Source organism: Hippopotamus amphibius, chromosome 3 (assembly GCF_030028045.1).
Source record: "Hippopotamus amphibius kiboko isolate mHipAmp2 chromosome 3, mHipAmp2.hap2, whole genome shotgun sequence".
Classification (NCBI taxonomy): Eukaryota; Metazoa; Chordata; class Mammalia; order Artiodactyla; family Hippopotamidae; genus Hippopotamus; species Hippopotamus amphibius.
Genome location: NC_080188.1, coordinates 154,589,326 through 154,614,531, shown reverse-complemented (window position 1 = coordinate 154,614,531; position 25,206 = coordinate 154,589,326). Strand labels below are relative to the sequence as shown.

Sequence of the window (25,206 nt, the reverse complement as noted above, 5' to 3'; positions counted from 1 at the left end):
CCTCCAAGGTGCCGACCCAGGTGGCAGCTCTGGCGTGCGGGTTCGGGTCGTGAGCCTCCGTAAACAGCAACCGGTTCATGGCCCGGCGGAGAGCGCAGAGGGGAGAACCCCAGGGGGCACCCCTGGCCCCCCAAAACAAGGGCGGGGGGGGCGGTGGCGGCCGGCCCCTCCCTTCCCGCCCCCGGAAGTGACGCCCGGCGGCTCCGGCGTCCGGGAGGGGCCCCGACGCAGCTGGGGGGTTTGAGAGTGGCGGCGGCCGCGGATCGACTGGCAGGCCCGGCCGAGGCCAGGAACGCCCCGAGCGCGCGCCCGGCGGGTAGCGGCCCCGACGACCCGCGGCGCCGCCGCCGCGCGCGGGGGCGGCGAGGGCGGGGCGCCAGGAGCCGCGGCGGGGGCGGCGGCGGCGGCGGGAGATGCGGGCGGCTGCGGGCACCCCGCGGGCTCGGCTCGGCCGCCGGCGCCTTCTCCGGCTCCGCCGCGGGGGCCGCAGCGCCTGCCGCGCCGCCCTCGAGTTCCCAGCGTGAGAAGGTGGCGGGCGGAGAGCAGCATCGTGTTCGAGGCGGAGACCCGGAGGGAGCCCCGCGCGCGGCGTCGGTGAGCGGCCAGCCCAGCACGCGCTGTCCACCCCGCGCCCCGTCGGGCTCTCTCGCGGCCGCCGCGCCCAGCGGTGGGGAGCGCGGGCGGGGGCGAGGGGCTCGCGACACAACAGGAAGCGAGCGCGCGGGGGCGGGCGCGGGGGCTGCGGCGCGCGCTCCCCTGGGGACCCGCCTCCGGCCCGCCGGCCCCGCCCCGCCGGCTCCTTTAGTCCAGAGGCGCGCAGGTGGACGCGGGAGCGCCCCGCCCTGCTCTCTTCGCCCCATATTTGGTCCCGCCAGGCCCCTGGGGCAAAAGGTGGTGGCGGTGGGTTTCTTTTGTTGTTTTCTGGTTTTTGCTGGGGTGGGGGGCAAGAAGGGAGCAGTTGTGACTTTCTGTAGGGACAGGAAGTTGGAAAGTGAAAGTACAGTAATTCAGTGCTTACCCAGGCCGGGCGAGGTTGCGGCTCTTCCCCCGGACTTTGATCTCCTCTGGGGCGCAGGGTCATCCGTGCCTCTTCCTCTCCGCCAGCTCGCTCTTCATCCGGTGTCAAGTTTCATTTATTTTTCTGCTCGTCTCCAGCAACCCCCCTCCCCTCTTTACTTTCCGCTTAATGTACAGCTGCCGCGAGGCTGGCGGCTTCTTCATTCCTAGTAAGATCAATTGGAAACATCTTTTGGGGGCTGAATCTTAGTAACTGGCTTTGGGCAGGAAACCGAGGGCAGTGTTGACTGAAGTAGTCAAAAGCCACACAGGTGGTTTTTTTTTCCAGGCTATTGCTATTGGAAGTTTAGGGCATTTGAATACAGACTCTGGAGTTTTATTCCTGATCAGAACGGTTCACCCATCTCTTTGGTTGATGGATCAGATTCTCCCTCCCCCTTTGCCATCTCCCGCTCACCGCCCCACTGCGTGCAAAACTTGGTGCTTCAGTATTTGAGACTGTCAGTGGTGTTTTCGTTAAAATATATTGTGATTCAGTTTTCCCCCTCAAGAACCCTCCCCTCTTTGGTTTTGTTTAAATGTTAAAACTGAGTAAGTGGAATCCATTTAAGGAAATGTTTTTAAGTTTTATTGTAATGTAACAGTACAATTTTAATATTCTGTTAGTATAGGGTACTGTATAGATACACTAGGCTACTTTTTGACAACTACGGTGATTTTAAGTCAAAACTAGTCTCGATACATTCCGTAATTTGTTTTTGTTTTACTTAAGCAGCACTCTGAATATGGAGACATTTATTTTTTGGGTCTTAGCTACTGTTTCTGAAAGATAGCTGGGCTGTGGGTCTCCACAGCAACTGGACTATGTGTATTATAAACATGTTTAGGGTGGAAAGGTTTCATTTAATAGAGACTTCCTTTCACTAATGAGTTACTGCAACATGCTCCTTCATTTTAGCACAGGGATTAATCTGCTCTATTTGTTAAGTTAGAATCAATTGTTTTCTACATTTAATCCCTCAAAAATCAGATTCCTTCATTTGGATCAGTTAAGTATTTCCCTCCCTCATTGTACTTGTACTAAAAAACTTTTAAAACTGTAAACTTTTGGGAAAAAACTTTAATTGTAGAAACATTGAGATTTTTGTGAGAAGAAAAATAAAAGGTTTGGGGGGTTTTTTGGCTGATGGATGATAAGAATTAAAGTATTTAATATTTTTGACTATTTCACCTTTGTAATTTTAAACGATTGCCTTCTGTAACTTTTTCCTTTAATTCTTTTATAGCCGAAGAAATCATTGAATTTAATGTTAACAGCACACTTTTAGGAACTAAAATGAAGAGGTTCAGCTTAACTATATGCCCAAAGGCTTATTTTCAATCAGAAAATAAACCGATATCAAAATTGAATGAGTAAAATATTCCTTTAAAGTACCCGCTGAGGATGTCCGTTTTATGTCTTTGTTAGTTTTTTGCAAAAGAAAATTTTTTTTCCAGTACTTCAGTCCCAAACCACGGTGCCCATTTTCTTTCACAATAATTTTCTATCCCAGATGCTTTTTAAAGTATACTAAAGAAGCTTCAGCGTTTTCCACACAGTTAGGGTCTGCCCTGCAGTATCCAACAGCTCCACCAGCATTCGGCTAAGGACATGCTCTCTGCTAATAACCAAAGGGAGAGGTGGAAGTTAAACCCACACCACCTTGGTAACACCCATTTGCTCAGGATGGCACTTGTGTGCTCATTGCAGAGATGTTGATGGTTATTTCTGTCTTTTTGCATGTATTGCTTAGCCATTATAAACCTGTAGGACTCAAGAAGCCCTACAGGTAAGCATTAAGATTTGGTTTGGGGAATTTTTCCAAAAATAAATGGGATTATAGGCACCAAATTTGTAATAGTCTTGAGATTCCAGTTCTCTGTCCGCCTTTCCTCCTCTCCCTCCTCTTCCCCTCTTTCTAGCTTCATATTCACACTGCTGTAAGCATTCTTGATACGAAGATGAGGTCTGGAAATATGGAGACTGACTTCTTTGGTTAAGCTGAAATTTATTAGGGAGTAGTTGTAACAGATTTAGAGTAACAAATAATTGTTTAAATGGGAAACAAATTAGTTAAAAAGTAACTTGCCATGAACAGGCATCCTCAGAAGAAAAGCCTCTCTGGTAAATTCAGAGAAATGACGGCTCCCCCCCCCCATACTTGATGGATATAATATATCAATAAGGCCACTATTTTAACCCAGCTTAAGTGAGGCTATGGGAAGCTATGATTTCTAGTGAGCATAATTATTTAGCATTAAAGTAGCACTTCATATCTGTAGATTGTTATCATTCAGTATCTAATAATGTAAAACTTCTTCACAACCCACTGGTGATACGAATGCTTTTGTCCATCTAGGGAAGTGGTTTCCCTAATGTACATGACTGTGATGAAGGAGACTTGGATTCATGGCCTCAGTTTCTCCATTAATTGTTAACTGTGGGAGACATCTCCCCTTTTCTACTCTTTATTATTTTCCCATCTCTACTTTTGGACGACAGTATCTCTGTATAACCAGCTTCCAAGTGATAACTGAGGATAATGGGAGGACGTTTTGAATGTCTCAGAAAAGTTACAGAAACTCAGATATTTTCCAGTACAGTTCCTCATCTCTGCCCCTTTTGGAAGCAGACATAGTTGACCCTTTGTGAGTTATACATAGAGTTAGGTTTCTCAGGCGTAACTTTTGTATTTGTAGGGTTTGTTTTTAACATCTTTATTGAGATATAATTCATTTACCATAAAATTCACCTACTTAAAGTGTACAGTTCAGTGGTTTTTGTATATTCACAGAGTTGTATAACCACCACCACGATGTAAATTTAGAATATTTTCATCACCCCGTTAACAGTCACTCCCCTTTTCTTCTCCCCACCCATCCTCCATTCCCAGCCCTAAGCAACCACTGATCTACTTTCTTTGCCTATTCTGGACATTTCATATAAATGGCTGGCTTCCTTCACTTAGCATAACGTTATCAAGTTTCATCCATTGACATAGCCCATATTAGTATTTCATTCCTATTTCTGGCTAGTATTCCACTCTGTGGTTATACTACATTTTGCTTGTCTACTCATCAATTGATGGACATTTGGGTGGTTTCTACTTGGATATTGTGAATACCACTGCGAACATTCCTGTGTAAGTGTCTGTGTGGACATATATTTTCACATCTCCTGGGCATATACCTAGGAGTGGAATTACTGGGTCATATGGTTACTCTATGTTTGGTGTTTTGAGGAACTGCCAAATTGTTTTCCTAAGTGGCTGCACCATTTTACATTCCCATCAGCAATGCATGAGGGTTTCACTTTTCTCCACATTTCTAGCTATCACTTATCAACTCTCTTTTTGATTGTAGCCATCCTAGTAGGTGTGAAGTGGTATCTTATGTGGTTTTGATTTTATTTCTCTAATAACTAATGACATTGAGCATCTTTTCATATGCTTATTGGACATTTGTATTACTTTTTGAAGAAATAACTTTTCAAATCTTTGTCTATTTTCGATTTTTTTAATTGTAAGAATTCTTTATACTTTTTTGATGAAAGTCCCTTATTTGAAAATACTTTCTCCCATTCCAAGGATTGTCTTTTCACATGATGGTATTGTTTGCAGCACAAAAGTTTTAAATTTTGATGTAGTCAATTTACCTGTTTTTATAGTATTATAACAGAATTGATTTGATTTAAGTCTTGTTCTGATCCAGTGAGGTCTAATTCATAGATTTAAAAAAGGCAGTTTTTTTGTTTGTGTGTGTGTGTGTGTAAGGTTCTATTATAGACTTTTTAGGGTGTTTTTATATATATTTGGCCAGAGTTTCTGCTCTAAAAAATTCTTCCTCAAAAACAAGATGTTTTGAAGTATTGGTGAGGAAACTAACTTTGTGAGAACATTTCCTTGCTGCTCCATTTCCTAAACCAATGGTTATTAACTGAGACGATATTGTCTCCCAGGAGAACATCTGGCAATGTCTGCAGACATTTTGATTGCCAAACTGGGCAGGAGGTGCTACTGGCATCTAGTGGGTAGAGGCCAGGGGTGTTGTTAAACTACAATGCACAGGACAGCCTCCAGGAACAAAGAATAATCTGGCCCAAAATGTCAGTAGTGCTGAATTTAAGAAACTCTGTCCTAAACAGGGAGATCCTAAAACTTGAGATACTGAAAGATTTTTCAGTTCCAGTCTTGATAATCAAATAAAGGTTGCTAATCAAATAAAAGGAGGATCTGTGCAGGTGGAATCCCAGTGGACAGAATGGTGGCAGAACTTGTAAATTAGGGAACATTTTGCTGAATTTTCAGTGCTGCCAATTTACATGTAAATTATATTTATAATAATGGAAACTATTTGGAGGAGAAATAGTAGTGGAGCAAAAGTAGATTATTCCGTATACCTCGGGCCACCCTGAGACACACGACATATCCTAGCATATAAACCAACTGGGCTAATTTAGATAGGTGCTGAAATGGTGGTGGTCTCCTCAGAGAATATGACAATGGGTTTTTAAGATAAAATTTAATAACAGTGATATTCTACAGGTTGGCATCCATCAGTCTGCTCCTGTAATTTATGGAACTGGCTTTATCCCACAGCAAGGATTTTCTTTTTTTAATATTTATTTATTTACTTATTTTTGGCTGCTTCGGGTGTTAGTTGCAGTATGCGGGCTTAGTTGCCCGGTGGCATGTGGGATCTTAGTTCCCTGACCAGGGATTGAACCCTCATCCCCTGCATTGGAAAGCAGATTCTCAACCACTGGACCACTAGGAAAGTCCCTGCAAGACTTTTCTTAAGTGGCATGGCATGCTTAAGAGTTTGGACTCTGGATCCAGATTGCCTGGGTTTAAATCTCAGCTCCACCATTTACTTGTGTGACTTTAGAGAAGTTACTTCACTCTTTAATGAATCATTTTTTTCATATGTAAAATAAGGCTGCAGTAGTGTCTGTCTCATAGGATTGTTGTGGGGATGAAATGAATATAATTCATCTAATACAATTAGAGTACTTAAAACAGTGTCTGACATATAGTGTTGGCTGTTAATTGTATATCTTATCTGATGCCTCTTTCAGCTCATTGCTATGGACAGTGCTATCACCCTGTGGCAGTTCCTCCTTCAGCTCCTAAAGGAGCCTCAGAACGATCACATGATCTGCTGGACCTCTAATAATGGGGAGTTCAAGCTTTTGCAGGCAGAAGAGGTGGCTCGTCTCTGGGGGATTCGGAAAAACAAGCCTAATATGAATTATGACAAACTCAGCCGAGCCCTCAGATACTATTATGTGAAGGTAATACACACGCATCTCAAAACAAGAATTGTTCCTTCTCTTCTGTTGAGGTTAGAGGTACTAATGTCCTGGTTTATTTGTTTATTAAAAGAAATTTTTTTAATTGAGGTATAATTGACAAAATTATATTGGTTTTGGACATACAGCATAATGATGTGATATGCGTATACATTGCAAAATGATCACTATTCTGGTTTATTTTAATTCAGTGTTATAGCTTCAGCAGTTTGGATTTAGGATGAAAGATGTAGATATTCCAGGTGTATTTCTGCAAATTCTTATTCAGTACCCAACTCCCACTGCACATATTTTATTCCTAATTGCAGTTGTCTTTAAAGAAAAAATGATTATAGAGTTGGAATAAGGAAAAGGAAATTTAAGATTTTTGAGGATGAATAAATACTCCTGTTTATATCATAATTTACTTTAAAAACTGTCTCATATTTACTCATTTTTTAGCTCTCCTTAATTTTTACTATTTAGTTTAACCCGGAACACAAATTAAACCTTAAAGAATAGCTGTTAATACCTAGATTTGATTTCTTAGTTAAAATTTTTTTAATTTCTTCTTATTTTGAATACATTCTTGGGCACTGAAGTAAAATAAATGCCTCAAATGGATACAATTAGAGTGAGAAGCTGGGATCTTAAGTTTCTTTCACCTTTGAGTGGTTGATGTTACCAGCTAGTTCCTGTATGGAGAGACTAGGTAAGAAACTGCTGGAGTTTCTGAAGGAAGTAGGAAACTTAGAGGAAATAATATTCTAAATTCCTTTTTACTTCCTCAGGATGTGAATGGCTGGTGTGTTTGGAGTTATTTGAGACTGCAGTTCAGCAGTGTTTGACTTCATACAGACACTTGGTTGACAGTGTTAAGCAGTTAAAATCTCTCAGCTTTTATCTAACATATTAGTTCAGTTGTTAATAAGACATTGAAATATGTTTAACTTGTACTGCATAATAGTAGGAACTGTGTTTGGTATGGCTAGATAAATTTAGATGATTTTGAAGCTTACAAGTAAACTACTTATCGAATAGAGAACCCCATTAGGTAAGCTTTTTCATGAGCTATGGGGGGTAAAGTTTAAGAAATGCTTAAGAACGGTTTAACAAAGTCTAAGAGTCTTACTTCATTTATCTACAGAATATCATTAAAAAAGTGAATGGTCAGAAGTTTGTGTACAAGTTTGTCTCGTACCCAGAGATTTTGAGCATGGATCCGATGACAGTGGGCAGGGTTGAGGGCGACTGTGAAGCTTTAAGCGTTAGTGAACTCAGCAGCAGCAGTTCCAAGGATGTGGAGAATGGCGGGAAAGAGAAGCCATCGCAGCCTGGTGCCAAGACCTCTAGCCGCAATGACTACATACACTCTGGCTTATATTCTTCATTTACTCTCAACTCTTTGAACTCCTCCAATAGGAAGCTTTTCAGATCTATAAAGGTTGAGAATCCAGCTGAGAAACTGGCAGAGAAAAAATCTCCTCAGGAGCCAACACCATCTGTTATCAAATTTGTAACAACACCTTCCAAAAAGCCAGCAGTTGAACCTCTTGCTGCCACCATTTCAACTGGCCCAAGTATTTCTCCATCTTCAGAAGAAACTCTCCAAGCATTGGAGACTTTGGCTTCCCCCAGACTGCCTTCCCTGGAAGCACCAACTTCTGCATCCAGTGTAACTGCCACTTTTACCACCACACCTCCTATTTCGTCCGTGTCCCCTCTGCAGGAGCCTCCTAGAACACCTTCACCACCGCTGAGTTCCAACGCGGACATGGACACAGACATGGAATCAGTGGCTTCTCAGCCAATGGAACTTCCAGAGAACTTGTCACTGGAGCCTAAAGACCAGGATTCAGCTTTGCCAGAAAAGGACAAAACAAATAATTCATCAAGGTCCAAGAAACCTAAAGGGTTAGAGCTGGCACCAACCCTCGTGATCACGGGTAGTGATCCAAGCCCACTGGGAATATTAAGCCCATCTCTCCCTACAGCTTCTCTTACGCCAGCACTTTTTTCACAGGTAACGCTTTTTTTCTTTTTAGTGCCACCATTTTTTGTTTTGTTTTTACTCACCTTTTTTTTTTTTTTTTAATTTATTTATTTATGTATGTATACTTATTTATTTATTTATTTTTGGCTGCATTGGGTCTTCATTGCTGCGCACGGGCTTTCTCTAGTTGTGCCAAGCGGAGGCTACTCTTCATTGTGGCTCACGGGCTTCTCATTGCAGTGGCTTCTGTTATTGCAGAGCACGGGCTCTAGGCACGGGGGCTTCAGTAGCTGTGGCTCTCGGGCTCTAGAGTACAGGCTCAGTAGTTGTGGCGCACGGGCTTAGTTGCTCCGCAGCATGTGGGATCTTCCCGGACCAGGAATCAAACCCGGGTCCCCTGCATTGGCAGGCAGATTCTTAACCACTGCGCCACCAGGGAAGTCCCTGTTTTTACTCACCTTTTAAAACAAATCCAGAATTCATAACCTCAAGTTCTCATTCTGCCACGTAGGTTTACCTTAGAGAGGTTATATGACCCTGTGAAGGTAACCCAATTCCTCACCTCAATTAGGATTGTCAAAGTAAAAGATTTGGAGTATTGTGTTAAAAAATACATTGTTCTACAAATAAATATTTCTTTTTTTCACTTCCTCCTAAAGAAAATAAGTATATTCCCTCTCCCTCCCTCTCTCTCACCCTCTCCCTCTCCCTCTCTTTTGGGTCTTTTAAAACAACAGTGATAATCTCAAGTTAGAAAACATTAGATCCTGAGAACCTTAATAAAAATGGTGTGATGTTGAGTAACAAGTTTATACAGTTATTTTCATTAGCAATTTCTTAACTTGCTTATCTCATATAACATTTAAATAGCTAGATTACTCCCAGACCTACTCATTATTAAGGGGAACATATGTTTGTGACTCAGTTAGCCATAATTTCTCCATACCCAAATTCAGATTGGTTTTGTTTCTCTGTTTGAAAAAGATTCTACCAAAAACGGGTTAGAAAACATTTTGGCCTTTATCTTTCCTTGGGTTGTAAAAGTAATTTCTAAGTTCTTCCTCATGATAAGATTTCAGACTGAGAGATACTTGGAGTGGAGAATAGGACGCTATTTGGGTTCCGGGCTATTTGTGTGTTATTGTAAGGATGGAACAGAATCCTGAGAAGCTGCTGAGTGATGTTTTTGGTTTGTGTCCTGCAGACGCCCATCTTGCTGACTCCGAGCCCCTTGCTGTCCAGTATCCACTTTTGGAGTACTCTCAGCCCTGTTGCTCCCCTGAGCCCAGCCAGGCTACAAGGTGCTAGCACACTTTTCCAGGTGAATTACCGAAACGCTGTCTTTTGTCATTGGGGCAAGGTGAATGAAGAGAGAGGCAAAAAGGCAATATCCCCTCTTAAGCTCATCGTTGTAAAACTTCTACTTAATAAATATGCTTAGATTTGTTTTTGAATTTCTAAGTGTTAATTTTCTGGCCAGCAAACAACTCAGATAAATATTCATGGCAGTTTCCTTTTCATTATTCACTATTCCATACATTTGAATTAGACCAAGAATTGTTCAATACTGTAATAGATTTTGAGCCCATCCAAGTTTTTTTTGGTTATTTTAAACGCTAGAAATCCTCTTTTCTAAAAAAAAAAAGTGTATGTATATTTTTAGTGGGGTTCTCTGCACATAGGTTTCCCCTTTTAACTGAGGATTTTTAAAAAATAGAGAAAACTCTTGAGAAGAGTATACCAAATACTCCCATTTCCCCCCACTCAGAATTGATATTCATCAGCATTTTAAATATATATATTTTTTTAAATGAATATTGTATTACCGTTTAACCAAGATCTTAGGACTAGATCTTGGTTAAACGGTAGGCTAGACTTTATAACTTGTAGGCTTTCTTGTAATTGTTTCATTCACTTATTCAAGGGTGACTCCCTAGGAGATTTTCTCTCTTTTTTTTTTTTTTATAAATTTATTTATTTATTTATTGTTTTATTGGCTGTGTTGGGTCTTTTTTTGCTGTGCGCGGGCTTTCTTTTTAGTTGTGGTGAGTGGTGGCTACTCTTCGTTGCGGTGCGCGGGCTTCTCATTGCCATGGCTTCTCTTGTTGAGGAGCACGGGCTCTAGGCACGTGGGCTTCAGTAGTTGCAGCCCGTGGACTCAGTAGTTGTGGTGCACGGGCTTAGTTGCTCTGCGACATGTGGAATCTTCCTGGAGCAGGGATCGAACCCGCGTCCCCTGCATTGGCAGGCGGATTCTCAACCACTGCACCACCTAGGAAGCCCTGGGAGATTTTCTTAGATTTTGTAATTTAAATTTTCATTTGTTCTTTTGGAAATGGAATGATAAGGGGAAAAAAAAAGAAAACTAAAAATCTTTCTATTGCTGCAACTTTTTTCTTTTTTTTGCAGAAACTTGTAAATTATTGAATAGTGTGTTGAGAATTTTCTGTGGTTCATTTTCCAGTTTTCTTTGCCTCTCACAAACAGATAATTGAATTACAGAGAGAAAGTCATAGTGCTTATGTAGCTTCAGCCTTGGAATCTCCATACAGATTTGGACTCAGAATACAAGATGCGGAGCCGTGTTGTAGAATGAGCACCCTATAGACTATTTGTAGCAGTTAAGAGATGGGTGTCTCCGTCTGGACCTCTTTTTGATAGTCTGTGATTTGCTATATAATTGAATTACACTCTGTAGTGCATGCTGTCATTTATTGAACTTTCTAAAACCTTCATTTTGAAGTCAAGTGTGACCCTGTGTACCTTAGCATCTGAGGGAAAGTATAGGTTTGTTCTTTCCATTCCATCAACGCTGGAGAGTGTTAATATTTAACATGTAAGACAAACACATTTTTTTAAAAGTTTTTGTGACATCATATTCCTCCATGATAAACAATTACTGCCTTTGTCCTGTGAGCCATTGAAGGTAACTGTTGTGTTCTGCCTCAGGGAGTATAATAGGGACAGAAAGTGAAATTTAGGGTTGTGTAGTAGGATGATAATGTGTTTTATTTTCTTCCTCAGTTTCCCTCTGTGCTGAACAGTCATGGGCCATTCACTCTGTCTGGCTTGGATGGACCTTCGACCCCTGGCCCATTTTCCCCAGATCTACAGAAAACATAACCTATGCACTTGTGGGATGAGAGAACCAAGGAATAAAGAAACAAAGACATTCAACATGATTACATTTAAAGTGAGCGATTGATACGTCACAATGCTGATAATAGGCTATTGTGATTTCTGCCATTCCCCATTAAAATGCTTTTTTAGGATTCCCTTTGAATAGGACTCAAGTTAGACTGTGTATAAAAATGCCTTAATTGGAGTCCAAACTCCACCTCCCTCTTTTTCTTTCTTTTTAAAGAATATTTTGAATTGTGTGTTAAAGAAATTTTTGGTGGGGTTTAGCGGCTAGCTATGCTTTGCAAGAGAATTAAGAACAAAGTTACTCCTCCTGCCTTATTGGGACCCTTTGGCCAGGAAAAAAAATTATGCTTTGAGCATGTTATATAAAGAAATATTAGTTAAACGAAATTGGCCATATCTTTAGGACTTAAATGTGCTCTGTTGAATACTAAAAGTGAGCTGTGCGTAAGCAGTGGAGGAAAAAGAATCACTCCTATTCACACAAAGTAAGATTGGAGCAGGCCTATTGGGGAGATTCTGTTTTGCTGTGAACTATAACATGTAAGCAACTCCACAAAAAGGCACTTATTTACACTTATTCAGGGTGGATCTCTTAGCCATATGTGTGATCTTGTCTGAACCTGTCAACAAAGCATGGAGCTAGTTTATTCCCACATGGGGAGATTTTTAAACCTGGGGCGTAAAACAGTGTTTGGAACAAGCAGTGAGAATAGGGCACTCACGTCTGGCACAGAAATGTCCTCTGCTCTCCGAGTGCTGTATGATTACACCCCCACAGAGTACAGTGTGGTAAATGATGGCTTTCAGGGGAACGAACCTGGGGTTTGAAATGCTGAGGCGTCTCTGAGTCAAAGATTCAACTAAATAACTTGCAACAGCATGTAGGGCTTTTCCCAATTAGAAGATAACCCGGCATGAAGGACCTTTTTTTCTGTCCATTTTATCCCATTTCCTGCTGTATATTTATGTTTTAAATTTAAGGTTGTTAGAGGTTGCGATAGTTTCACCGATGTAATTAGGAAGATGAAAAGCAGAATGAAGCCTCCAAATCTGTAGAGAAGTAAAGATATGTTCATTTCTTTGAGGTTTTTGTTTTTTTTCTTAGGAAGGAGCAGAATTCATTTGTAAATGCTCATACTTAGGAGTGGGATCATTCATAGTAGTAGTGAAAAACTTAGGCCTTTATCTTTCCCAAATGTATAAAATATTACCATATAGTAATCGATGCCAGGTGCAAACAGATTTGTTGATCCCCTAAACTGATTTGATACCAACATCACAGTGGAGTCTTTTGAAAAACTTGGTTTTAAAGTCCAGGATTAGATGATATGCTGCCGTCACCCTGCCCATCAAACTAGTCTTTTAACCCTAGAAATGGTTCCTATAATTGAACCACCTGAACTAAATGGAATAAGGGAGTAGTAAGGACTCGAGGGCTCAAAGTGACACTGCTATAAACCAGCATCTTCCAGATGTATAATGTTCACTTTAAATTTGTTTTATACAGTATAGAGAAACTCTAGTATAAGATGTCCATGCTGGTTCATTAGTAGTGGAAAGACAGTATTCAGGCAGCTGCCTTTATATTTGGAGACCTGTTAGTGGTTCATTTGTGGTTATCAGTTGAAAAGTTCTGTTCCTGAGATGTGCAATAGTGGTGTTGAAAGGTAGTGTTCGGTAGTGATGGGGAACAGACATACTGGATTTTCTTCCCACACTGAATCATTTAGTTTGCATGCCTCTTTGAAATTAGACTGCTCAGCATCACTGTGGACTAGTTTTATTAGGTTAATTCACATTTTGTACATTAGATAAGTAAATATTGATGGCTTGATTTAGCTAGATATTTTAAATTTTGAAAGCACAAAAGTATCTTATTTTGAATCAAAGGAGAAAAGCCATTGGTTTGTTTCCATGCATAGTATCTTTGATAATCGTCTCAGCACAGGGGTGCCTGGGAACCAAGGGCACCGTTAAAACTCAGTCAAAGCAACTTCCTAGGAACCAGTTTCAGTGAGTCCTCTGCCTGTAAACCTCTCCTGGAAGTCTCTGAGAGGTGTGGGCCTTAGGAGGGTCGTGATGATCTGCTTTCCCTTTGAGATCAACTATTTTGGGGAAGTTGGTGTGTGTGTTTGTGTGTATGTGCGTGCTCACTTTTTTACATGAAATGAAACTGCAGCCGTAGCGCGTGTGTATGAGGCAGATCGTCCTATTTGTAAACTACCTCCTTCCTGGAAAAGTCTCTGTTTTCTATTTTTTTGAACATCCACAGAGTTCTTCTTAGCATCAAAAGGTGACATACCACTTAAGATCAGTATTCATTGGAGAGACTTATATTTGGTAGCTGTAGCTGGTATCCATCACTAGTCACTTTGCCAGGATGAATGCTAGTGGGCAAAAGTAGCCCACGTTAAGATAGGGGAGCAGGTTTAGTGAGTTTTGGCGACTTCTGCTGTGATTAGCTTAGCTTTGCATTTGCTCTGGCCAATATCTAGTCAGCTGCATGCTGGGAGATGTTTAACCACCAGGCTCTCTGAAGGCAAAAAAAGGCCCTTAAATTGCAGCATTTGCTGATTTCCAAAATGTCAGTTACTCCCTCTGTGGCTGATTTTAAGCCACCACTTTGGAGTTGAGAAGGGATGCACACAGTTGGCTCAGGGCCACGCACTTAACCAGCAAACCACTGCATTTATTCCACCCTAGGGTGGATTTTCACATAATTTCTAAAATAAGTTTTTCTTTTTGGTTTGTCACAGTGCTTTTGTGATTAATATTTCTCATGGCATATTCTGTGTGTTCAAACAAAGGTGGAAACTTTGGTTTTTTCTGGGTTTTTTTTAATGTTATACGTAATGGAAGAGTCCAAAAACCGTCAAACAGTCAACCTTAAGCTTCTTAGAGTTAAAATATAGGTTTAATTTTTCTACATCTTGGTGGTTAAAATACAGGTAATAGTAATTTTTTTCTTTAGATTTTGATGTGGGGAAGATAAGCCCATGGGCTTGTATAGTAAAAGGGTACTACTGGATTTTTTTTAAACTCAAAGAATTCCTTGAAGATTTACATACTATGTTAGAGATCAAAAAAATGCAGGACTGACTGTTGAATCTATATACACAGCACAGTTTCTAGTTTTCTCCATATTGTGTGTCACTTAGGCTTGGAGGAGAAAATAAATCAGGCTTGGAATTCTGGAGCTGTAACTGCAGGCTGTTGATATTATCACTTCAGTTCCATTCACACCTAGCATTGTGTGATGTCTAGTCTAATGACATTGTTTCATCCTGATCTCAGAACTTGTGTTATGATTCTAAAGTTGTCAAAGGCAGTTTTGTACATCGCTAGTGAATTTATGCAATTAGAGCCACTCATCAGCATTTCAGAAAAGCAGTCTCCAACATTTCTGAACACACACCTTGATCACTAAAAGGCCTTGAACACAAATACCCTATTGCAAATTCATATGTATATATGTTGAGTTATATACTGCTATACTAGAGTTGTATGTACGCTATAAGACATACACAAAAGCAGAAATTAAGGATGGCATAAAAATAAGTCTTGAGTAGAAATTCTAATATTTTTTTCCTGCACCGAGTAGATTGTCTTGTGTACCCCCCCAGAGGCATGTACTCTACTTTAAAGACCCCTGACTCAGGGTACTGTATCTCAGTCTAATGTTGAAAAAAAAATGTGGAAGCTTTGGTTGTGATATATGGGGAAACCCTTTACATATTTGATCTGATTTTTATGTAAAATCCTGAGAAGAGATTAGGAATTTTTCAGCAGAGCTTGTCACCAACTTTCTGAAATTTCCTATTTCTTTTTCATAAGAAATGTGTTTTTCATACGTTGCTAAATAGCCCATTACCAGATGTTTTCCAGAGCTTCGTGCCTATTATTTTTGACAGCCTGTTGTCTCTTTCCTTTTCATATTAGGTATGACTTTATAATTTAGTTTTATTTTACTAGCTGCTCACAAACTTCTCTTGGCCTTATTAATGTTATATTTTACCAACAATTTCAGAATTATTTCAAGTTGCTTTATGTTAAAATACATAACAACCTCCATTTTCTTGCTGCATTAGTAAGTTTTTATTATTATTTTGTAACATTTTAGCATCTGAAGAAATACTTTCTTGATGGGTCTGTTCTATCTGTCACTTCATTTACTGTATATATTTTATTTCCCACACCGGGAATCTAGAATTGTGCTGAGGTGGCATTCTTAGGTGTGTAAAGAAGTACGGCGACAAGTGCAGGTCTCTTTGCAGAAGCCTGGAGCTCTGAGTGAAGGACCACACCAACAGGAAAGCCAGACTCCTCACAAAGTACGTAGTCTGATCTGAGGGTGTGACAGGATGGAACTGAGAAGTTAATTGTTCAGTTCATAATAGCGTGGTGGAGGCCAACCATAATTGTCTTGAGCAGGTACTCTGATCAGAGAATTAGTTCGATGGAAAGTGTTTCGTTAATTATCTTCTTGGTTTGGGGTCAACAATTAAATGTTTTGTTACTGTTTTTAATGCTGCTGGCATTGCCTGAAACAAGGTACCCTGTTATTCCTCTGTGTCATCAGAACTCTGCTTACTGAGGTTGAAGTTTTAATCTTAGAATCTAGAATTCTTGTGGGTGGTGGTATATTAAGCAAGAAAAGAAGGCGGTTTGATTTCATTTCTCGTACTTGGTGGAACCTGTTAGGATGAAAGTCATGTTTTTACCTGTAAATAGAGCAGATGTGAAAAGGTGAGTAGTTGATGTAGTATAAATGTTCCATTTGACGCTGCCAGTTTCTTCAAGCTACTTTTTGAAAAAAAAAATTGTGATAGATGGACAACCTGCCAGAAAATAGTGATTTCTAGGGTGCTGCCAGCCACACTTAGCCATTGTGAAAATGGAAATCAGAGTGGTTTGTGTGAGAGAGGAAAGGTTAGCTCTAAGCTTTTTACAGAAACCAGGAATTTAGGCTGTTGTTAACGTTTTAAATGAAACCTTTAACAAGAAAATTTATGAGGGATACAATCAAATATAAGTTTCTTTAATCTTTTGAGTATAATATACATCAAGAAGTTTTATGAGGCTTACATTTTTATTTTAAAATATTTAATTAGGAAACTAGAGCATTTCTTTCCAAGTCATTCTGATTGGCTGAGTGCATATATGTGTGTGTGTATATACTGATGTATTGACTGAGTATATGTTTGTGTGTATGTGTATAAATAAATCTATTTTTCAGAGGGAACATACGGTCATCCTAGTCTAGGATGGTTCCTAGGCTATTTTATAATAAAATTTTTTAAAAATTGGCTGCACTTTGCAGTTGTCACTTTTAAAAAATTAATGCCTTGCACATTTCAGTTTTTTTAAATGCATAGAATCATAGGCCTTAAAAAGTAATTGCTTGTCAACATTTAGAAATACTGTACAGTGCTACATGTGACATACTCTAAGCAAAGTCATCTTAAACTGTTTGCTTATGTTCATGTAGTATTGAGCAAATAAGAATGTTCTTTCTAAAAATTTCTACACTTTTGTGTAAAATCCTTATGTTGGATTCTAAGTTTCTCAGAGAGGAGGTTTATACTAGATGTAGTATTTCTAAAATACAGATTTAACTATGATTGATACAGTGGTGGAGGAATTCTGGCATTGTAGCCTATTTATCCTTTTGAACTGTTCATAAAAAGCATTAGCGGAAACCTCAAAGTATCTTGGGGTGAATGGTCTTCTCAACTTTGCCTTGTTTCCCATCTCATAAGGGTCCATTCTGGTTCTTGTCCCCTCCAGGGATTATGAGCCCTGCAAGGACAGGCCTGGGATCTTCTGGACGGGGTGGGGTGGGGAGGTGCCCTGTGGCTGGGCCTGAGTTCTAGCCAGTGGAATCATTCAAGCTTGCCTAGAGTTCAGGGGTGGGGATGCCATATACTGGTATGAAGTCACTTGGCACTTTTGGGGCACCAGTATTATCACTGTTTTGCTTTTAATAACTGGAAGCACTTAATGATTATTTTGTTTAATTTCAACTTAAGGATATTGAGGGTGGGGGAAGTTAAGGTTTATTTCTTGTTTATGTTTTCTAGAACTTAGGACTGTTTAGAGAAGGGATAAGTGGATTACCCAATGAGCCATTCTAGGCTCTGTAACGTATGCTCTTTGGCTAGGATGCTTTACGGTAATTTACAAGTTTTTAATATTGTGTTTTGTAGAGATGTATGACTTTTAATGGTTTGCAGTTGGTGGATTATACTCAACTTTGTGAATTCACCAACTTTAAAGTTTCTTTTCTGTTTCATCATTGTTGCTTATTGTCTGTCATGTAAGGGACACAGTCCCTTCTGAGACATTTCATACTTTTTGTTTTTGATGGCAGTATTACCAAGGGTCTTTATGTGTGCATTACATTCATTGCTTATGTGATAAAGTAGCATATTGTATGAACTTCCCTGTTCAGTATTAATGAAATTAACTAAGATGCATATATGTAAAGACAGAAATGAATGCAATTAATTTTTGATTATTTGAGGCCTGTTTATTTGGTTTGGCCATTTGACCTTTTCTAGTCATAATCGTATGTATTTCTTCACTTTTACCTTCTAGCAGTTTCATTTATCTTTGTGGGTAGGGAAGATTAAATATGAAACTCAGTCCAGTCATTTTGCTACTGGTTGGCTTTGGTTTGAGGCAAATAAAATTTTTGACTAAAATTAGTTTTTTAGAATTATGCTCTTTTCACTAGATAATCAAGTTGGCTTTAAAAAAAAAAAAGTGTTCAATTTTGTATTTTGAAGAACAGCTAATAATTTTCTGTGAGCCCTAGTGGATCTTCAAGTATGGATATCACTTGAAAATTAATGTTATACTTTTGATTTTCACCCACCCAATCTATAAATCAGAAAGAAAAGCATATGTCTGCTATGTTGTTAACATAGAGATGTATTCTTTTACATCAGTGTCTTGTTTGGCCTCTGTGGTAATAAGAGCTTGTCAAGGTGCTTTCCTCAAACTTCGATTCATTCAACTGAGAAGACAGTTACTTCACTGTTTATTTTTCTCCTGGTTTATTTTATTGAAATCTATCTCTTATAATATCTAGTATCCACTACTTTTGTATAAACAAAATACTTACATATCATGCCAGTGCACACCTACCCAAAAGACTGTGTTACTGTTAAAGTGTCGTTAATAACTTGTCTTGATTAATCTCAGTGTAATTTACATGAGGGAGACCTTCAAAGTATTAAAATCACTTTTCTTTCTTTTCTTTTTCCTAAAAAAGCAGTTCAAATGATGGTAACTGCTAACATTTATTAAAATCACATGAATTGTTGATGCAGCTGGAGAGAAACTGCCACATCTTCTAGCTAAGCAGTCTGACTTAACCTGTTGGGAAACTAAGAGGTGTTGTTTTAGGGTGATTAGGATGGCTGTAGCCACAGCCTTGAGCTCTACATGGGTGTGGCAAAGAAACTCTACAGAGTTTAGGTTGGTAAGGAGGAGCATGTGCTAGCATTTTGAGGGCTTTATGTTATGCTGCTTTTAAGAGGAAGAAGTGTAGTTGATACTCAGTGCATCTCGACATAGTAAGGGGTTGCTCTGAATAACCAATCAGGTGATTCTTTTTTTCTATGGCTTCAAGTTTTATGCGAAAATATTGTTAAATTCTGTAGTGATGATATGCATCTTTTTGGAAAGATGATACATTTTTGAAAACTATTTTATGTAAGAACTGACAGAGGAATTTGCTTTGTATAATGGCACGCTGGCTTTAAAAAAGCACTGTATCAAATTTACTAAAGCCCCAAATTATACAGATATGTTAATAGATGTATGTGCAACTAGATATGGACAATTGTATTTTTTTAAATAAATATTTTTAACAAGATGACTTTCTGAATTTATTTCCCTCCTCTCACATCTATTGAGGTAGTCTCTGTGTATTATATTTCTTTCCATCTATGCTAAATGTAGGTAAGGAAAGTTCAGCTTTCCCAAAGGTTATCATTAAAAGCCTGGCCATCTACTATCTGATGTGTATCTACATTAAAATATTTAAAGCCTGTATTGAGGTAGGGAATAAAAAGGGGAAATTGTAAAATGATTGTAGATATAAAAAAGGAATTAGAAGAGTACTGACAGGCTAGAAAAATTATTTGCCTTGTGAAATCTTTTTATTTTACTTTAAAAATTTATTTACATTTTTAAAAAGTACTTAAATTTTAATCAGATTCTTTTGTTTTAGCCTTTTGTAAGAAGCAGCTTTTGCTTATTTCCACTCTAGGCACTGTTTCTTCACGTAGTTTTTGAGATTAGAAACTAGAGACTTCATTTCTTTTAGCAAATGAAATTAGGCCTGTTTAGAACTGGTCTGATAAAATATACATGGGGGCTAATTGGGTTAATCGGTGGCAAAAATCTCATCAGAAGTCTGTTTCATATCTCTAGATGAAAATAAGAGTAACAAACTATTCTGCTGGCGGGGTGGGGAGGGGGCGGGGTGCGACAGTTCGCTAGCCCTGGTGAGATGTCCCTTCAGATGGTGGGGCAGTGTTCACTCAGCACAGTGGGTTGTGACCACTTGTGAGGACTGCTGGATTCTCCTAAACCAAAGTTCTCAAAATGCGTTACCTAGAACAGTAGTCCCATGAGGGAGAATAAGTTGGGAAATGGGGTCTTCACTTCTTAGAGAGTCAAAATGCATATTAGAATAGGAAAAGCTCTAAGAAGTCTTTTAGTAAAAAAAGTCTGTTTACCATTTTCTAACCTTTCTGATTGCTGACACATCCTCTTATGAGAGGCATAATGTCTATTTTGTGTGTCATAGGTGCATCTAATGAGAAACTAATACCCTAATATTAGGTAATTTTCCAGGGCTGGCATTATTAGGTAGGAGATAATCATTAACAGTTGTAAGATTTCACATTGATTGTCACTACAAAGCACTGCACGTATTGGAATACACCCTGTAACTGAAGGGAGTCCATGAAGTTGACTTCATTTGGAATCATTGTACAATAGGAGGACATTATATAATGAAAAAGGAAACAAGAACAAGAATTTCTAATAGCTGGGCAAGTTAGGTGGCAAGCAGTGGTGCCAAGGAGGTTGCTGGAACATCAGAGTTGATTTCATGATTCTCGTGTGTTCTGAACACACCATCATCATTTGATAGAAATCCCTCTCTAGTCAAGGTCACCTTCCGTATTGCTAAATCCAGTGGTTGATGTTCAGTCCACATGGGACCTTGTGGCAGCACTGATTACTTCCTCCTTCTTAAGATGCTCTTCACATGCCTTCCAGGAAACCACATTCTCTCCTGAACTTCCTCCTACTTCTCTGGTTGCTTCTCTCATTTGCTCTGCTGGATCCTGTTCTTTTTTTCAAACCTCTCGGTGTTGCTCAACCTTCAATCTCTCTCTCTATTCACTCCCTAGATCTCATTCAGTCCCGTGGCTTTAAACACTCCTTATATGTAGGTGACCATGAAATTTATATCTTTAGGCTTGACTTTTCTTTTAACCTGTAATTTTATATCTATCAGCCTCCTTTTTAATCTTTAAAAATTTTTTAATTTATTTTGGCTGCACCAGGTCTTAGTTGCGGCATGCGGGCTCCTAGTTACTGCAGGTAGGCTCTTACTTGGAGGCATGCATGTGGGATCTAGTTCCCTGACCAGGGATCAAATCCAGGCCCCTTGCATTGGGAGTGAGGAGTCTTACCCACTGGACCACCAGGGAAGTCCCATCTGTCTGCCTTCTTGACATCCAAGATAGCATCATAAAATGAACATGTCCTGAAACAACTCTTGAGTACCCCCATTGTCTTCCAGTGTTAAATGGCCTTATCACATGCCCATTACACAAGTCAAATGCCTTTGGGGTTATCCTTGATTCCCATCTTTCTCTCCTGCCCCCACAGCTGATTTATCAGGATTGTCAGTTTGACTTTCAAAATATACTTTAACCCAGTCACTTTCACTACTTCTGATGCTGTCAACGTTGTGTAAGCCACCACCATCTCTTACATAGTTTACTGTAGTTATACCCTTTCTGGTGTCCCCAGTTTCATCCTTGTTCCACAGTCTCTTCTTCACACAACAACCAGAGTATTACGTTTAAACATGTAAATCAGATCATGTACCTTGCCTGCCCACAACTCTCCCAATAACCTCACATAACTAAAAAAAAAAAAAATCCACATTTCTGCCATGGCTTACGTGATCTGACCCCCAGCACCACCCCAACTTGTTTCCTGCCACTCTTCCCCCTTCCTCACTGCACTTGGCCACACTGGCCTGCTTGGTGTTCCTCAGACACTATAAGCATATTCAGTCGAAGGCCCTCCCACCTGCAGTGTCCCCTGCCTGATAGGGTCTTCCCCAGGTCTTCGGATGCTTGCTCCTGCCTCTCATTTCTGCACAATGGCACCTTTTTATTTTATTTTTATTTTTATTTATTTTTTAAGCTCTTTATTGGAATATAATTGCTTTACACTCTTGTACCAGCTTTTGAGGTACACCAAAGTGAATCAGCTGTATTTATACATATATCCCTATATCCCCTCCCTCCCGTGACTCCCTCCCGCTCTCCCTGTCCTGGCCTTCTAAGACATCACCCATCATGAGTTGATCTCCCTTTGTTATACAGCAACTTGCCACTAGCTATCTATTTTACAGTTGGTAGTGTATATATGTCTATGCTACTCTCTCACTTCGCCCCAGCTTCCCCTTCGCCCCACCCCCACCCCCCCAACCCTGTGTCCTCCAGTCCATTCTCTGCATCTGCATCCTTATTCTTGCCCTGTCACTGGGTTCATCAGTACCTTTTTTTTTTTTTAGATAACGTATATATGAGTTAGTGTATGGTATTTGTCTTTCTCTTTCTGGCTTACTTCACTCTGTATGACAGACTCTAGGTCTATCCACCTCATTACATATAGCTCCATTTCATTCCTTTTTATAGCTGAGTAATATTCCATTGTATATATGTGCCACATCTTCTTTATCCATTCATCTGTTGATGGGCATTTCAGTTGCTTCCATGTCCTGGCTATTGTAAACAGTGCTGCAATGAACATTATGGTACATGTTTCTTTTTGGATTATGGTTTTCTCTGCGTATATGCCCAGTAGTGGGATTACTGGATCATATGGTAGTTCTATTTTTAGTTTTTTAAGGAACCTCCAAACTGTTTTCCATAGTGGCTGTACCGACTTACATTCCCACCAACAGCACAGGAGAGTTCCCTTTTCTCCACACCCTCTCCAACATTTATTGTTTCTAGATTTTGTGATGATGGCCATTCTGACCAGTGTGAGGTGATACCTCATTGTGGCTTTGACTTGCATTTCCCTGGTGATTAGTGATGTTGAGCATCTTTTCATGTGTTTGTTGGCCATCTGCATGTCTTCTTTGCAGAAATGTCTATTTAGGTCTTCCGCCCATTTGTGGATTGGGTTATTTGCTTTTTTGATATTAAGCTGCATGAGGTGCTTGTATATTTTGGAGATGAATCCTTTGTCTGTTGCGTCATTGGCAAGTATTTTCTCCCATTCTGAGGGTTGTCTTCTTGTCTTGTTTATGGTTTCTTTCGCTGTGCAAAAGCTTTTAAGTTTCATGAGGTCCCATTTGTTTATTCTTGATTTTATTTCCATTATTCTAGGAGGTGGGCACCTTTTTAGAAAGGCCATTAGAGCATCTCTTGACATTCCCTCTTCCCTTTCCCCTTCCCTGCTTTATTTTCCTTTATGGCATCCAATTATAACACACCCTGTGGCATGGTGTTTGTTTACTGTCTGTGAGGCAGAGACTTCTATCTCATTCTCTGCTGTATCTACACCTAGATCAGTGCTTTAAACCTAGCGGGTGATCAGTAAATCTTCTTTAAATGAATAAATGAATTCTCTAAAAGACTTTTATGTCACTGTGTCTTCCTTCTGTGCATCTGGGGTACTGGTGGATTAGATTCCCACCTCCAAGTGGCAGAAGGAAATCTAGGAACAGGGTGATTCCACAGCACTCTGAAATGTCAAAACCCTTCAAAGAAGATCAGGAAAAAAGCCCTGTTTGCTCTGTAACTGATATTGAAGTGTGGTATAAAATCTATCTGCCTCCCCTCCTTCTGATTATATGTAAGAGGGAATAGTGGTTCTCAGTCCTCCCTCTGAGAGTTCTGTTTCTACGAAAATGTCAGCCACGTGGACCTATAGTATGAGAAAGACCTATCTTCCGGGAACATTTGATCATTTGTTTCTGAGCTTATACACAAAGACTGATCATCCCATAATGGACAACATGCATATTAAATTTAAAATATTTTATTTTAGGAAAGGTGCTCAGATTTGTTTCAGTCTTGTTTTCTATATTCACAAATTAATCAAGATCACCTTAGATACAGCCATTGATTCTTCTTTCTAAATCTGCATAAAAAGGATGTTTTCTTGGAAAACCACAAGAAAAATATAGCTGCTTTCTTTTTCCCTAGGTCAGTCACTCAGTCCAGTTAGATTGCACGTGCAAGTCTGGCTGCCACATAATACTTTTAAGTATTTACAGACATAGTTAAAACTATACCCCTAGACCCCCAGCTTTCCAAAGAATTTGGGTCTGTTTGATTTACAATAAATACGTACCAAACATATGAACAGTTTCTAAGCTGCTAATGAGGAGGTTTTAAAAATAAAAATTGCTAACAGTTATTAAGCAAATTTCTATGTCAGACATATAATAATTGCTTTACACAAATTCACTTAATTCTTTCAGAATTCCTTTGAGGTAGGGTAAGGTTCTTTTAGAAATGTCACTTTACAGATACAAAAAAAGCAAGGTTGGAAGAGACTCAGAGATCTGCACAGGACCCCACAGCTACAGGGGGAGGCCAGGGCTTGAACCAGGTCTCTCTCTATAGCCAGATTCTCACCATGACACCATGTTTGGTAGCAGATGGAGCTGGCTAACATGACAATGCCCACAGTTCCAGGATAAGCCTTGTAGTGTGGGGCGTGTGCTCTGCTCCACTTGGACAGGTTACTGAGAACCATGATTCACTTATTTTGTATATTTATACATGTACATTTGTATTTACACAGAGAAAATGCAGGTAAACTAACACACAAACAGCCACTGTAGTAGCCATTTCACTATTTACAAAAGTCTCAGCACTCTTACTACTCCAAATTGCTGAGTTTGCATTCTCTCTCTGTATTACTACAGGATTTGATCTGGACGGGGTGATACTCCTTGACAGACACTGCTTTCGGTATACTGCACAGCTCAAATTGTTCAGTCATCCAGCTTTTTGTTAAAGAATTCTGACATGATATAGTTTTTTTCCTATAGAAGATGTAAAGGTTAACTTAGGTATTTTTGAGAAATTCTTGCCACTGTTTCTATACTTTTTATAAGCTATTCAGTGTCAGTAAGAAACGCAGAACCTCCATCCCATTCTCCCAGACAACTTCTGGACCAATTAGCCTTGATGATTAGCAGTGGTATGCTGGTAAGTGTTTATCAAATGGCTCTCCAAGGATACCAGAAAGCCATGATTTGTAGCTTCTGCCAGTTTCTGTGGTATAAGTATTCCCATCATGGCTGATCTCAAGCCACTAACATGTTGGCACTGAACGTGGAGCTGGAAAGAGATACACAGAAGCATACCTATATCTAATATTTCTGCCCTGCAGGTACAAGAAATAACTTCAAGAGCATGAGTATGAAAAAGTTAGG

The 25,206-nt window shown here is 39.8% G+C and overlaps 1 protein-coding gene across 2 annotated transcripts; it reads left to right on the top strand.

Annotated features, from left to right (window-relative positions):
* Window positions 1–370: 370 nt before the first annotated feature.
* On the top strand, window positions 371–19,368 carry ELK4 (ETS transcription factor ELK4). Of its 2 annotated transcripts, none has more exons than XM_057726898.1 (5): window positions 371–594; window positions 6,134–6,349; window positions 7,494–8,369; window positions 9,544–9,660; window positions 11,364–19,368. In XM_057726898.1, exons 2-5 carry the CDS (start codon window positions 6,143–6,145, stop codon window positions 11,460–11,462), a joined length of 1,299 nt encoding a protein of 432 aa, XP_057582881.1. In that variant the 5' UTR covers window positions 371–594; window positions 6,134–6,142; the 3' UTR covers window positions 11,463–19,368. The 2 variants fall into 2 exon arrangements, with proteins under 2 accessions (XP_057582881.1, XP_057582880.1); XM_057726897.1 differs by lacking the exon at window positions 371–594 and adding an exon at window positions 641–900.
* Window positions 19,369–25,206: the final 5,838 nt, after the last annotated feature.